The sequence below is a fragment of the Anser cygnoides genome, chromosome 11 (assembly GCF_040182565.1).
Source record: "Anser cygnoides isolate HZ-2024a breed goose chromosome 11, Taihu_goose_T2T_genome, whole genome shotgun sequence".
Classification (NCBI taxonomy): domain Eukaryota; kingdom Metazoa; phylum Chordata; class Aves; order Anseriformes; family Anatidae; genus Anser; species Anser cygnoides.
In genome coordinates, this window is record NC_089883.1 from 934,077 (window position 1) to 948,957 (window position 14,881).

General features: G+C 54.2%; 1 protein-coding gene across 2 annotated transcripts in view; it reads right to left on the reverse strand.

Moving 5' to 3' along the window:
- ADAMTS7 (ADAM metallopeptidase with thrombospondin type 1 motif 7) overlaps positions 1 to 14,881 on the reverse strand; it is a 50,037-nt gene that overhangs the window by 30,685 nt on the left and 4,471 nt on the right. For both annotated transcript variants that reach the window (XM_067003846.1, XM_067003845.1), the window contains exons 3-11: positions 13,644 to 13,815; positions 10,142 to 10,338; positions 8,693 to 8,776; positions 7,745 to 7,869; positions 6,477 to 6,626; positions 5,250 to 5,393; positions 1,509 to 1,653; positions 1,254 to 1,346; positions 415 to 560 (exon numbers count right to left, since the gene is read on the reverse strand). In XM_067003846.1, the coding sequence (XP_066859947.1) occupies positions 415 to 560; positions 1,254 to 1,346; positions 1,509 to 1,653; positions 5,250 to 5,393; positions 6,477 to 6,626; positions 7,745 to 7,869; positions 8,693 to 8,776; positions 10,142 to 10,338; positions 13,644 to 13,815 (1,256 nt within the window). The remainder of the gene's footprint in view (positions 1 to 414; positions 561 to 1,253; positions 1,347 to 1,508; positions 1,654 to 5,249; positions 5,394 to 6,476; positions 6,627 to 7,744; positions 7,870 to 8,692; positions 8,777 to 10,141; positions 10,339 to 13,643; positions 13,816 to 14,881) is intronic.

The window sequence follows — 14,881 nt, forward strand, 5'->3', positions numbered from 1 at the left end:
GTGAATCACGATGAGAGAATGCCTGGTTTTCTTTTCTGCCATTAAAAGACACCGGATACGTTTTACATCTACAGGCATCGAGTCTTTGCTCTTTGTTGGAATCGCATTCCAGCACGCTCTGCGTGCACAGCGCAGGAGCTGCTGCATGTGAGAGCAGACGGAGCCAGCTCTGCCCCTCCAGAGGCTCCTGCCCGCCCAGACGGCCAGATAGCCCCATGAAATGAATCGCCTGGGGTGTTTCAGAAGCACTTTGTTCAGCAGGATAACCACATCCTGGCACCACTCCTCTGCTGTGCAGTGCAGACGTGGGTAGGACCAGGCCAGGCAGGTGACGGTCCCAGCTTTACGTGGCCTCTTGGGCCTCCTCTCCTGCCTGGAGGAGCCGAGCGACCCCGGGAGCCCGCGCTCACTTACGTGGGGTTGCTGCACTGCCTCTCGGCGCTCTGCACGCCCGCGCCGCAGCTCCGTGAGCAGGCAGCCCACGAGCTCCAGGGCCCCCAGCTGCCGTCGATGGCATCGGGACGGTAACCCACTGGCACGCACTCGCCGTTGAAGCACCACTGCAAAGGGACAGTCCAGAAGAAGAGAACCCAGGTAAATGATGCGCCGTTGGTCCTTGAGTTAGAGAGCCCTACCGTGGGGGAGCACTGAAGCCCAGCACCCTGTGCAAACCCATGCTTCGCTCACTCCAGGGTGCCTGGATGTCAGCCAAGATCTGCCAGAGCCAAGTTCCCCTCTGTGCTATGGGAAATTCAGGGATGTCAGGCTGGCTGAAGAGTCCAGCGAGGCAACAGACCCCCAGCGCTGACCCTTAACTTGCTGAGCAGAGGCACGTGCAGGTATTTTTATAACTTCACAGCATTATGCTACCTTGGTCAAGAAGCCCCTATAGTGGCTGGGGCCGATGGCAGAGCAGGGCCTCTGGGTACCCACCACGTCCCTGCAGGCTGCCAGCCCCTCCACTGGGCAATGGCAGTTTTGGCCAGGTCCCAGAGCAGCACCTGCACCAGCAGTGCCTGCGAGAGCTGGGCAAGGCTTGTGCTCCCATGCAAACTGCACGGTTACGTTGTTAAGGACCCCTCTGCTTCACCCTCCCTGGCAGTATTTTTGCTAGAGTGAGGGCAGCGAGGCGAGCCCCTCCCCATGCGCCACAGTCTGCAAAACTCCAGGTTTTACACTTCTCTGGCAAAGAGCCTCCCCTGCACGCAGGACAAGGAGGCTCTCCAGCTCCGGACAGGAGTGTTCCCAGTTACCTTGTTCTCCCCACATGCTGTGCCATCAACGGCAGCGTCCAGCTTGGAATGGCACGTGGTCCCCACCGTGCACCACAGCGTGTTGCAGACGCTCTGCAGAAAACACATTGGCGCAGGACGCGGTTACTGCACAGCCTAACTCGCCGGTACAGATTTAACTCACAGGGACGGGGTCGCCCCGTGCAAAGCCCCCGCCACCAAAACCCCCTTGGAGCTGCACGAGTTCGTGCGACATTGGGAGAGACCACAGCTTACGTCCATGTCGTCACAGAAGGTGGAGTAGGCACCGTACTGCAGGCGACACTGATGGCCCACGTCGTAGAGGACGCCCGGGGGCACCAGGGGGAAGTCCAGCACCTCGCGGGCAGGGGGGTCATCCAGGCACAGCCCCCAGCCCCGGCTGAAAGAGAGACGTCAGGGCAGCGTCACTGCCTGCCCGCTGCAGGCGGGCCCTGGGCACCGCTCCGGCAGCTGCTGGCAGAGGAACCAAACATCTCGTTAGAGTCTCTTCCTAACATCCTGACGTTCATTTCCTAGCTGATACGACCGTGGCTCTCCAGTAAATCCCGGGCCTGCTCCAGCACGTGGATCTGTACGTGCACTTTCTGAGTTGGGCACGCCGGTGTCTGCACCCACGGCACCAAGGATTGTTATCAGGAAGCCGAGGTGCAAAGGCAGCGCCAGCTTCTCTGGGCAGCTCTTGGGAAGGTGCCTTGCACACTTCCCCTCCCTGATTTCCTCACCCTTCACCTGCAAGACCAACATCCCAACCGCACTGAATGCTGTTTGTGGATCCAGCAGCACTAGAAAATACACCAGGCTTGGGCCAGGCACTGCGCTTGCCTCAAAATCCAGCCAGCCTCCCTCCCCACTCCCTCTTGCCAGTCCTGAGACACCCACTGACCCCCCAGCACGTCCTGGTGCTCCCCACTGGACAGCTTTGCCTGGGAATAATTCCCTGCTCCTTAGATTTGCAACCAGCTCATTAGCAAAGTCCTCAGCCGGGGGCCTGGGCCTCAGTTTCACCACTCAAGGTTAAGGGTTTCGCTGAGCAAACATTGCACTGCAGAGAAGCAGATGCTGTCCTCACGTTCGTACACCAGGCTGGCTCCCGAAACGTCCCTACGGATGCTCTGGCTCTAGTGTCAATGCCCTGGTAATAAAAATAAAGTGGATTGTCAGCAGCAAAACTCACTCACCCTCATATCTGCCGCTACGAACAGTGCTCGGCCTGTGCTGGACAGTATGTTTTTAGAAAAGAGATATTAAAACGGAGCCCGGAGCGCTGCCAAGGCGGCTTGTGGCCCCCTGCCAGGCTGCCTGGGAGCCTGAGTGGCTGCTCCTGGCCAGCTCGCTCTGCTGCGAGTGCTTTTGCTATGATACTTCCCAAACACGCAAGGAATTGTCACTAGTTTAGCTTACAGTGTTGATTTAAACAAACTTGTTTCCAGCAACCCAAAGTCTCCAGCGTGGGTTTCTGAGCAGATTAGATTACTTCAGCTTGTTGTGATTGGAAACAGGTCTAAATTAACGTGCAACAGGATTCCTTTCTAACCCGAGCCGGCAACACGGCCCAGCTCGGGAGCAGCAGGGAGCGGGGCTGGCAGGAGGTCGGGAGCCACAGCGAGCACCCGCTTTGTGGGGTGCAGGCAGGGCGACACCCGGCGCAGCAGGCACCCGCTGCCCCTCTCCCCTCCTGCACCTGCGGGGTCCCCGCCAGGCACCTGCGAGCCCCTCGCTTGGCTGGGAACAGCCCAACACTGCCTCGGCTTGCAGGAGAGCTCTGCAGCCCCGGCGTGGGGAATGGTTTAGATTCGTTGTTGATTTCCCAGAGGTATGAACAAAATCTATTTCTTCATTAAATATTTTACAATTATCCTACGGTGCCTTCAACTGGCCTCCACCTTTTGCCAAAAAGCTTTACTGAGCCAGCAACGACTGGCATGAGCTTAATCTGGCTTTGAAGGGATATACTGAAACCCACAGTCTGCAGTAAAAAATCACAGGGGTCTGCACTGCATATGCCTCTTTCCGCCTGCTCCTTAATGAGCTAGATGATAGGATGGATGGTGGGGTGATTAAATCCCCATATGCAAGTAGGCTGGGAGGATCCGCAAGTACACTCGCGAGCGGGATTAAAATTCCAAAAGCTCTTGGAGAACTCAAAGAAAGGCCCAAGAAGACAGGAGTGAATTCAATAAAAACAAAGGCAAGGGCTTAAACTTGGGAAGAATCAGCTGCGCAAACGGAGGAGCTGGGGTGGCTGGAGAGCAGCACTGCTGCAGGAAGGGCTGGGTGCTCGCAGCTGAGCAGGGGCAGCAGCGGGTGCTGCAGCCGAGCCAGGCCCGGGGACGGCGTGGGTCAGCCAGGAGGAGCCCATGGGAGGAGGCTGGACGAGGACCTTCAGCACGGCAAGAGGAGGTTGAAAAACTGCTTGTCTGGTCCAGGGGAGGAAAGACTGAAGGGAGACGTGACAGGCAGCTGCTGTGAGACAAAGGGAGCCTTCTCCATGCCGTTGCATGCTCCCAGAGGGTCGCGGAGCCCCCTGCCCAACTCGCAGCAGCAGCAGCAGGGCCGTGCTGCCATCGAAGGCATGAACCAGTTTCCAGTGTGAACTGTTCAGCAGTGCTCACCCTCTTCTGTAAAACAATCACCGTCATCTGAGAGTGCTTTTTTTCCTAACGCGAGGTCTGTTCCAAGCACATCTAGCAACCCCAGGTCAGCAGGGTCTCATTTTTTGGCTCACTCCTTCCCGTTCTCCTGCCAACACTGTATTAAAACGAGCTCATGTCTGTGCTCGCAGCAGGCCTCTCCTTCGCCTCGGGGATGTCACAGACGCTGAGAGACGCCTGCTGAACTCTGCTCCACTCTTGAAGGAAGAGCTGCCCCTTCTGGGAGGGGAGCAAAGAGACCAAAACTCCACTGGACAAGCAGACAGATGGTCTGCTTCTTCCCTGCCGCAGCTAACGGCAACCCAAGGTTATTGCCAGCAGGAAATGCTTCATCCAAAAGCGAAGGTTAAAGACAAAGGGCCAAGAACTCTGTGGATGCAAGAAAGCCCCATTCCACTGACAGCCAAAACTCAACAATAATTCACCCTACCTCGGGCCCTTGGCTGGATTTAGAAATGGGAGCTCAGCACCAGGCAGCCTTCCTACCACGCAGCTCGCAGCCCCTTGTGAGCACACCAGCCACAGCCAGAGCCTTTCTGCCGCTGCTTCTGGCAGATGCTCTCGCTGCTTTCCAACCTTCCCGTGACGAGGAAGAAAAACGTCCCTCCAGTGCAAGACACTGGCTGACAAATGTAAAACTTGGGCCACGTCCCTAAGAATTTAAAAACAACAGACTGCAAAAGCAGCCACGGGGCACTAAAAATAAAGAAATGCAGGCAAGAATCTGGCCTGGTCTCATCTCCTCACGTGGTGCCTGCTGCCTATAGGCAAACATCACACACTCACCCCAAGCACAGCCTTGCCCCTGAGACGAGCAGAAAGCAAGATCAGGCTCTCTGGGGTGCACTGAGTGCTACAAACCCCAAGTGCTATGGGAAACCGCTCCTTCTGCTCGGCGGCTTGGATGTGCAGACGTGCTTCCAGACGGCCACCCCTCTGCTAGGCTGGTGCAAGCGACCCGTCGCTGACACGGGGGCACAGAGGAGCAGAGCCAGCACCAGAATTTTGCTGCTGGGGCAACCATGCTTTGGGAATCCTGACTGCTAAGTCAGCGAAGAAAAGTGCTCTGGCTTTATTTGCTCAAGCAACAATCACTGTGCCGCTGCACAAACGCTCTATTGCCTTTGCATTCAAATACTCACCCTTCCCAGCAAGGACCAAGGCAACCGAGCAAGTCAGAAATACCCCTGAGTGCCCCGGGGTTGACTTCTGAGACCAGAAAGTCTTTCGCAGACCCCAAAGCCCAACCCAGCCCCAGCTCGTGGCAGCCAGCTCGGCCCCAAGTACAGACGCAAACGGAAGAGAAGAGGAAGCAAGGACTTACTCAAGGAATCGTGTGATGTACTCCCGGCTGCAGCGGGACCAGGTGAGTGGGGACGTGTCATACAGGAGCTGTGGAGACATGATGAAAGGTCTTTTCCCAACTGGCTCACAGTCATTGCTGCTTCCATCATGCTGAATCCCAAAACTGTGTAAGAGCACAGTCCCACAAAGGAGAGGTGAGCCGCATGCCCGCTACAACCACGCAGCTTCTCTGCTTTCCGAGACGCTACGCCGGACATTACAAACATTCACAGCTTCGTGGGCACTTGCTAACGAACAGGGAGTAGAGCACTTGGCTGTCTGGGAAATGGGACCAGGGACGCTCCCACAAGCTCTGTCCCATGTGGTAGGGGACAGGCTCCAGTGGGGTTGTTTCACCTTGCAATTAAGAGGATGCCAAGAGCATGCCCTGGATGAGCTGCCGTGGCCAGCAGCGCAAAGAGGAGGCTGCTTGGTAAGCTGGGGAAACTTGGCCGCGCTCGGGGCTGCGCCCAGTCCCTGTGTCCTGCGACACTGCGAGCAAGGGGAACAGCCCCAGGAGCTTGTGTCGCCTTGCACTGGAGTAAACCAGGGATATTTTTGCTGTTTTGAAGTGACAAAGCCAACGGACTGTGCTTCATGCAGAGAGCATGCAAAGCAAGCGCTTAGCTGAATAGATCTATATTAAAACCAAAATTTAATATGATGTATAATTATTACATGGAACTTTTCCCAATGTACGTATTTTACACGAGACTTTTACTTTAGCTTTCCTACTGACAACTCAGCCAAGAAAAAAGTAATGAGAATATTAAACCAAGTCAGTTTAATTAAACTTACTGGTTACAGGCTTTTACTGTACAAAGATATCTGTTATGGACTACGATGTTCAAAGGACCTTCCCAAGTTTAATTGAAATCAGGACAAGCCCAATTCTGTCACTGATGCTATACACATGGACTCTATTTTAAAACTTCGTAATGAGCAACCCTCTTCTCCACAACCTTTAGCATCAGCAACACAGGATAATTTACATGTGTAATTCATCTATGTTTTCTTGGACATGATTTTCATTGAACCTGGGGCAACCAAAAACTTAACTCTGGAATGACGTTCCCAGGGTAAATTCCCCTGGATTCAGGGAATTGCGCGGCAACATCCTTCCAACTTCTACTTGTCCCTTGTCAAGTCCTGACTAAACCATGCAGAGGACAGGGGTCAGAAAGGAGAAGAAGGAAAGCGGGGGTACCTGTGTCCTAGCTCATGGGCCACGGTGAAGGCCAGGGGCAGCCCCGTGTCCTCATTGATGTTGCAGCTCCTGTGGGGCTGGCACATCCCCGCCACATGGGACAGACCCAGGGTCTCGCAGGGTCTGTTCATCGCTGCGCAGATGTCCTTCCTTGGGTGATTGGAAACAACAACACACACACAGCAAAGAGGGGTTGAAGACGGCAGGAACCAAAGGACGACACGAGACCGAGAGCGGGCAGGGCGCTACGTGCGCAGAGCCAGGCCAAGGCAGCCGCCTCGGAGCAAGCCCCCGCTGCCTCCCCGTCCCGGTCTAAGGGGATGTGTCTGAGCCCAGCAGATGCTGGCCAAACAGAAGCCCGAATGGAGACATCCAAACGTCTTTCTGCAGCAGAAAGATTTATGACCTTTCCTTTCCCCTTTACTCTCTCGGTATCCCCAGCTTATTAGAAAGACTGATTAATGTGAACTGCAAGCCAGGCTGGCTACATTTATTCCATTGTATAAATAAAGCTGATGCTGGGAATAATTAAGCAATTACTACATTTCTTGGGGAAGTACATCCCGGGGGTGCTGTGGTCCAGGGCAGGGGACCTCCAGCCACCCAGGATGAACAGCTCCATCGAAGTGCACGGCCTTAAGTGCCTTATTTCTGCTACAAAGGAAATCTCCTAAAGAAGACAGTTCTGTTGTGGGTTGTGAATCACTGCACAAACAACCACGATACTGCCAACATCCAAGCTGCTGCAGCCTGAAACCATCAAACTACATTTTGACTGCAAGGTACATAAACTTGGCCAGACGCATGAATTCCACCCAGCTTCATGGGAGGTTAGGGGCCTGCTCTGAGGCTCCTTTGCAAATCCCTGCATTCATCTGCAAGGGAAAAAGGAGAGCTAATCCCTGTGTACATCTGCTGCAAGGATCCACCCACTCTGGTGCTTGCCAGTAGGGCTATGGTGAAAACCTGGATTGGAAACCCCAGCTTCTAGTCATCTGGGAGCTGTCTCCGGGTTTAAACCTGAGGTTTGAGACCAGTTCCTGCCATCAGGGTCAGGTCACCTTCAGGTTTCTTGTTATATGTTGTACTGTATGTGCAGGCTTCCAGACAGGGCTCAGGTACAGAGGGTGAGGTTTTACACAGGGTATCTCAGCTGCCACTGAGACGTGCCCCTGGCTGCCTGTGTCCCTCCTGCCTGCAGCCACTGGAGGAATTTCCAGCTGGCAGAGGAGCACCTAAAGCATAAAATTAGCCCACAGGCACAATACCTTGTGAGCAGGACTGCAACATCGTGATGTAAGGGATGGGAATCTCCTTTCACATTGATGCTCTTCTGCCACTTGCAAAAGCTTTTCAAGGTGTTGTCCGCATGGTGGGAGATTTTCAGATCCTCCTGTCAAAACAATTAAAAGTCTGCTGTCATACTGCTGACAGACCCATTTGCTTTTCAGGGTGCAGTGGTAAGGGGTCTGATCTCTGACACATCAGAGCGAGATCAAGAGTAACTGCCATATAGAAGGAATAGCTTCGTATTTTATAAGATATAGCTTGGGTGGGAATACAGCCCTTTTCTACTTTCTTTTCCTCTGTGATTCAACTGAAACATTAAGTCATCCAATACCGGGGGTTAAGTAACACTGCAGGAAAATATTCCATCCCGGCTGATGTGCTTTAGAGAAGGATGCAGCTGGGCAGCCAGCCCGAGCGGCGTCAGGCTCCCTGAGAGCAGCCGCTGCAGCTGGGGAGCACAAACAACTACCGACTCGCAGCCTCCCCCAGCGCTACCGGCGGGACGCTCCTCGGGGACGCAGCGAGCTCCAGCCGCTCCGCTGCCGCCCGGCCCCGGCCCCAGAGCTGCCTGGGGGCCACCGCTGCTCCAGGTTTGGAGGGATGCTGCTATGGGCAAACAGCACCAGTGGCATTGGCTAATGTCCCACTGATCACACGATGGGAGGGAAGATACTGTTGCAGAAGAATAAGTGGCTGAGTTAGAAATTATTATAAGAATTAGACTCCACAGCTCCTCTTACCATGCAAACATCCTAACTTTACCAGGGCTGCAGCCCTTGCAGAAGACAAGGAAGTAAGGCATGGGAATCTGCATTTATCCAGGCAAACAGCACAAGATTGACCTTACAGGCTTTCAAGGCCAGCTCTCTGTGTATCCCAGTCTGGCTGCCAGGATGGAAGTGTGAGTCACTTTGTTTTCTTTTTACCTCTTCGGTCTCCAGCAGGATGAGTCGCACTATGGCGATGTTGATAGGGTTCCCGATGCTGGCATGGTGGAACAGCCCTGCCACCTGGAAAACACAAAGGCCAAATATACAAAGCTCAGAAGAAAGACCTTGCCCTGGGACAGTTCTCCTGGTAAATAAATAAATACATCTGCAAGGCAACATGAGCTCCAAGGGAAGCTACTGAAGGTTGTTGACAACATCTCGGGTAATTCCCAAAAATAAAAGACAAGACCAGATGCAGACCTGGACTGAAGCAGTCATAGTGTGACGACATCCATTGGAAACTGCTGTAGTCTGTGTAGCACACTGAAACTCAACCAGAAATGCCTGGGGACAACCTCTGCTTTCACCCCCTAACAGACATGTGTAACATCTCAAATCCCGGTGCTCTTGCAGTGCCTTCACCAGCCGGGAGAAACCCAGGGATGTTATTTTGAGGTCCTCTACCCACTCCCACCCTCTTTTCTGGCCAACGACCAAGCCCTCCTCTGAAATGCAAATGGCTGCTGCCACAGCAGCACAAGAGCAGACAGACTATACCAACTCACGCTGAATTATCTGCTTGTTTTACAGTGTTAGCGAAACCTCCTGGATTTTCAAGACCACCAGGTTCTCTTCATGTTTTGACGCTGGACATGGCCCTGGGCAGCCTGCTCAAGGTGGCCTGGGGTCGGACGAGGTGACCTCCAGAGGTCCCTTCCCACCTCAGCCAGGCTGATTCTGTGACTCCAGGCAAAGCTAACAGTGGCACCCCGGATGTGCAGGATTAGATCCTTAACACACCAGACCATCTAGTTATGAGTGGATGTCTCCAGAGAAGCTTGGGTTTAAGCAGCAGCATGAGCTGTTGAGGAATTTCAATGAAATTATCACAATTAGCTTTTAAAGCCTGACTACAGGTTTTACATTTAATGCTCCCGTGGTTCGGTGCCAGCAAAACAGCTCAGCTACGGTCTGGTTCTGGGCTCAGCTCCTTCCCTTGGCTGTCCTCAGGGGCACTTTACCAGGAAAGCCGCTCACAGCTCTCCTGCTAACCAGGCCCGTGTTCCCACCCGCCACCAGCGGGCTGGCGCCGGCTCTGCAGCATTTGGGGTTGAGGTGAGACACACGAGGGCAGCTGCCCTGCAGCGCTCCCGTCACGGGTGCCTCTCATTGGCACTGCCAGTGCTGAGTTCAAGGGAGCCCGAGCCAAAGCTCCCACGTCCCTGTGGGTCTTTCTTTCTGCGGGGAGGTTTCCTTATCCTCCAGAGGCAGATGGAGCACCAAGCAGCGCAGAAAAGCCAACGTGCGGGCTGGATCGGACCGTTTGGTGAGAGATTTGCTGAGGTCCCACCGGGGCTGAGCCCTGGCAAGCCCAGGGGCCCTTATGTCTCACAGCTGCATCTCCAGGGACCGGGCAGCTCTGCGGTTCAGAAAACCAGGACTCACCATGTTCATCACGGTCAGCACGTACTTCTCGATGTTCTCACTCCCGTGGTATTCTATCATCTTGGTGTCTGCCACCACCAGCGTTTCCACCCACTTCTCCTTGCTGATGGAGCGCTGCTTTATTCTTCTCTTCCTGTGTTGTTTCTGTTCCCATCTCTCCCTCCGCTTCTCAGACCTCTCCAGATTTTCCCGAGATTCTGAGGAATTAAAGTGGGAAGAAGAGACATTTTTTTAATTATTTTTTTAAATGCCAGCAGCATTGGTAAAATACCATCAAGGCCCCTTTTTTGAAATAAAGGAGAGAACTTTCTGGTGTCGACAAGGAAGCCCCACACTCAGCACCCATAACCTACTCGCGATGCTGTGGTGTACGCTCCAAAAAATCACTGGGCGTTGAAGACTCTGATCGCACTGTGTTGCACAGCAGCATTAGCATGACAGGGGAAAAAAAGAAGAGAAAAAAAGGCATTTGAAGTAAATCCTTTGAAACAGAGTTTGAATATTTCATGACTAACGTGCAGCCTCCAGAGCAGAGGAGCACTTACGGTTTGTATTGACACATGAATACAGGCAACCACGGAGAGATGCTTGAGCACGCACCGCTGAGAAACACCAGTGGCTCGGCATTTGTGAGTATAATCCCACATTTCTATTTTGCTGAGAAAGAGTTTCCCAAAAGGATAAACTCCGTGTCCATGAAGTTGGACTGATGTCTTGAGCCAAACCCCAAAGATCATCCCTGTCCTGGGCAAGACTGAAATACCCGCGGGGTGCATGGAGATTTCCTTGGCCACATGGAGACTGAACCTTGGGTTCCTGCGCCGCTTGTCCCCGGAGAAACAACAGGGACATTCACTGGGCTGAAAGGACACACGACGCCAGAGGAGAGCTTTGCTGCTCCTACCGCACACCAGCAACTGGGAATTCTCAAGCCGAGACTTTTCCTGTGACGCTGCTCCAAGATCAAGGTCAGGGTCAGCCCCAAGCTGGGTAAAGGCTTTACAAACCACACTGCACACAGTGGGAATTGCTTTTATGACCGGTTTCTAAGGGCTCTGCCTCACTTTGTTAACAATGGACTTTCACATTTTATGGACTATACTGTACTTGAGCTGTGAAAGAGCGTTTTATCCCCCAGACTGAAAAATCCCAACTATCTGGATAATTTGATGAATTGCCAATACGGCTGTGACAGTTTAATCACCACGGCTTCCTTGGAGCTTGTTTTCATTGCGTCCTTTGCTGCTGAGCTTCCATGCGGGACGTGGAGGTACCTCAGCAAGCTCATTGCTGGCGGCTCCCTGGCTACCAAGGAGGCTCCGAGCGGCATTTCCCCCGGGGACCCGCTCACACGCCTGCCCAGCTGTGCACAGAGGCTCACGCTGCGCAGCACAGGGGATTGACAGAAGCTGAGTACCAGGTCGGTCTAACACCATCTGGCAGCGTGGCGTTTTGCAAAGAAAGCCAGCAATACATCGGTACAAAATAGAAGACCTGAAGTCATACAGATCCTGCAGACTTCCAGTTTCCTTTCCAGGGCACACGCATCACGGCCACGTTGCTGGTCTGTGTTCCAGAAGAGGTCCGGGTGCGCTGCACACTGGCCGTATTACGACCAGTGAAATCCATTTACAAATGGATTTTAGAGGCTTCAAAGTCCAGAAGGAGCCATTCTAACCATTATCCCCGTATTCATTTAGATCAACAGAAGAATGCCTAAAGACAACCTGATTATAGAGAAAAACAAGGTTTCTGAAAGCAGAGAGCTCTAGGAAAGAAGCAAATCACAATGCATTGTCTGGAAGATGCAGCTTCAAAGCCCCAGACCAGTAAGGCGTCCAGGCCCTGCAACAGCTCTGCACCGAGAGCTGCAGAGGCCCCTTGGCCAGAGCCGGCAGCTCTCGGCTCCTGGGCAGGCACCGCTGAGGTGCGGGGATGCTGCCCGGCTTCCCAGGCGAGCGAGTGCCCTCGCGTTTAAAACCTGCTCTAGACTGCTGGCTGGAAACGTACCCCTGCTGCCTCCCTCACCTCCAGGATTTCCACCTAAGGCAAACACCTCTCTGCTACACGATTTTGCTGCAGGCAGACATCCAACTCTCACCCATCTTAGCTGAGTTAAAACAGCTCCGAAATCACAAGGGCAACACAGACCCCAGTGCAGCTGCACCAGCCCCCGGGGACGTGCGGCTGTGCTCCAGCGGTTGGGCTGCCCGAAGCACCGACTGTTCCCCTTCACTGGGAACAGCGGCAACCGATTTATGACCAGCCCTGGGACTTCATCGTGGAAGGGACTTTGAACGCCCTTCTCCAAGTGTTGTACGCTCTCCCCCCCAGCCCCAGAGCCCCAGCCTGCGCTCCTGGGCTTGTGCCATGGAGCCTCTGAGCTCTGCTCCAGCAGAAGTCAAAGCCCTGCCAGAAGCACAGGCTGCAGCCCCTCCCGGACCTGCTCTCAGGTGCCAGCACTGCCCACCTGAGCTGCCACCACCGGCCTTTCCCAGGACAGTCGTTTAGTGGGGGCCAGCCCCGCAGGCGGCCCGCACAAACGTCCGGTGGGAGCGGGTGGCCCGCTGAGGAAAAAATGTTGGTTTTCTACCCCACCAAGAAGCAGGAGGTCGCTGAAATCAAGTTAGTTCCTAGACACTACTGCAAGCAAGGTGCTACGGACACGAGTTTTAATCTGCATCGCTGTAACACTACAGGGCAGAAGGATCAAGGAGACAACCTGGATCGCTGGACTTCATGGGAATTCTGGAATCCAGATCATGGGAGCCAAGTTTGACTCTGAAAGGTCAAAACCTGATGCTTGCATGTGAACGAAAACAAACACTGTCTCCACATCACAGGACGCTTGCAGCAGGGCCGGAAGAAAAAGATGAGAGCGAGAGGCCTGAGGTCCAGCATGCACTGGAGTCGTGTATGTGAGAAACATAAGCAAATACAGGAAAACTGGCAGGAGGAAAAAACCCTGCAATAATTCCTGTGACCTGTGGGCTCCAGTCATGAATGCCACAAAACCTCTGCCTGCTGCTAAGCAAGAAAATTGTCCTGACTCGCGTTTTGAAGCAGCGGTCAGCCTTCCCACAATAAAAAAGCTCCTGGAAATTGCTGTGTGCCTACGCTTTCGGAAACTTGGCCGTCCTGCAGTGAGGAGCCCCCTGCTCGGACAGACACCTACCGAGCGGCCCCGTGCTGCCCCCCGCCCACAGAAACCACCGCAAAACCCAGGGCCCATCCCCTCAGTGCTCTGAGACACAGAAGGGTTTCCTTCCCGGCCAGATCAGCGTCCTTTACGGGTAAAAGCTGGCTACCGGGAGCTTATCACAGGAGCTTAACGCTGGGTTTTAAGATAAGCACGTCTGCTGAGGCACCTTAGGGGACATGGGGTCGGCACTGCTTCCTTTATCTTGTCGCCGTGCACTTCAAACTGCAGAACTCAAATCGTGAACCCCAGGACCCGGCTGCCACTGGCCCACGGGGAGAGGCAAGAGAAAGGAGACAATACCTTGCACGCCGCAGGCTGCCCACGCCGCTGGCTGCCTCTCGCCTTGCTCTCCCCGGCGCTCAGGAGCGTGGCGTTTGTATATCCTGTGGGGCTGCGCCACTCTGTCCTCGGGAAAGCTGGCGGCCACTGGTTCGATGAAATAGTCCTCGTTCATGAGCCGAAACACGCCTTTCTAGCGGGGAGAGAAGGAGACGTCACCGTGAAGCCACCTGCATCGAGCACAGACTCACACCAAAGAACCTGGGTTTGCAAAACATTCTGGGAAGAAACAGGTCTCCTCTGAAGAGACTTCTATGGATATCGTGAGCTCTAAAATCCCAAAGGAGAACAAGCAAGCAGGGACTGATTATTAAGGAAACAGAAAGCTAAAGAGAGCCCAGCCACAAAGTGCAGGGGGTGGTGAGCTGAACGGGTGGCTGCGCTGAGGAGTTCGGGGACCGCAGGGCTGCTGAGGCAGAGGAATGCCTTCGCCAGAGAACCAGAAGCAGAGCACACCAGGAATGTGTGTATGCTGGGCTTCCTCCTCCATGCTCACACCACCTCTCCCTGACCTTCCTGGAGAAGCTTTGCCAGGCCCAGGGGCACAGCCCGAAGCGTGGCTTTGAGGACAGTGCAGCACCAGTGTTTTGAGCAACTGTTGCACCAGCGGAGATGTTTTCATAACGAAATCCTCGGGAGATGAAGTCAGTTGCTTCTGGCCTTTCGCACTAAGCCCCGTCGCTGTAAACTGAACCCTCAGGTTGCAGACTTCCTGCGGACGAGCACCAGCAAACCTCTGGGGAAGAGGAGGAGGAACCCGCAGGAGCTCTTGATCACAGCAGGAACTCAAGTCATGGAAACTCAGTCTCAGGACGAGGAGCCTCGCGTCCCCATGCAATAAGGAAAGGATGTGTCACTGGGATCTCTCCTACGGCAGGAAGCGACACCCTAAAACTTTCTTTGGTTAATTACAGTTCCCTGACCCGGGTCCAACTGAAATATGCTGTTACGGACTCACCCGGGACCCCAGAGCCCCGAACTGCTTCTCCAGAACAAACTTATCTGCAAGCACTTGCCTTTGCTGCACGAGAAGCTCTCTGAACGGGCGGCTTCACACCCAGACACCAGGAGTTCCTGGGCAGGGGTGTGCAGCCGGAGCAGCCCCGTGTAAACCTGCCGGGGATGCCCTGCAAGGGCTGCGCTTTGCCCCGGGGGGGCTCTGCAGAAGCACTCAGCGGGTTGCTGCCCAGGGGAACGTC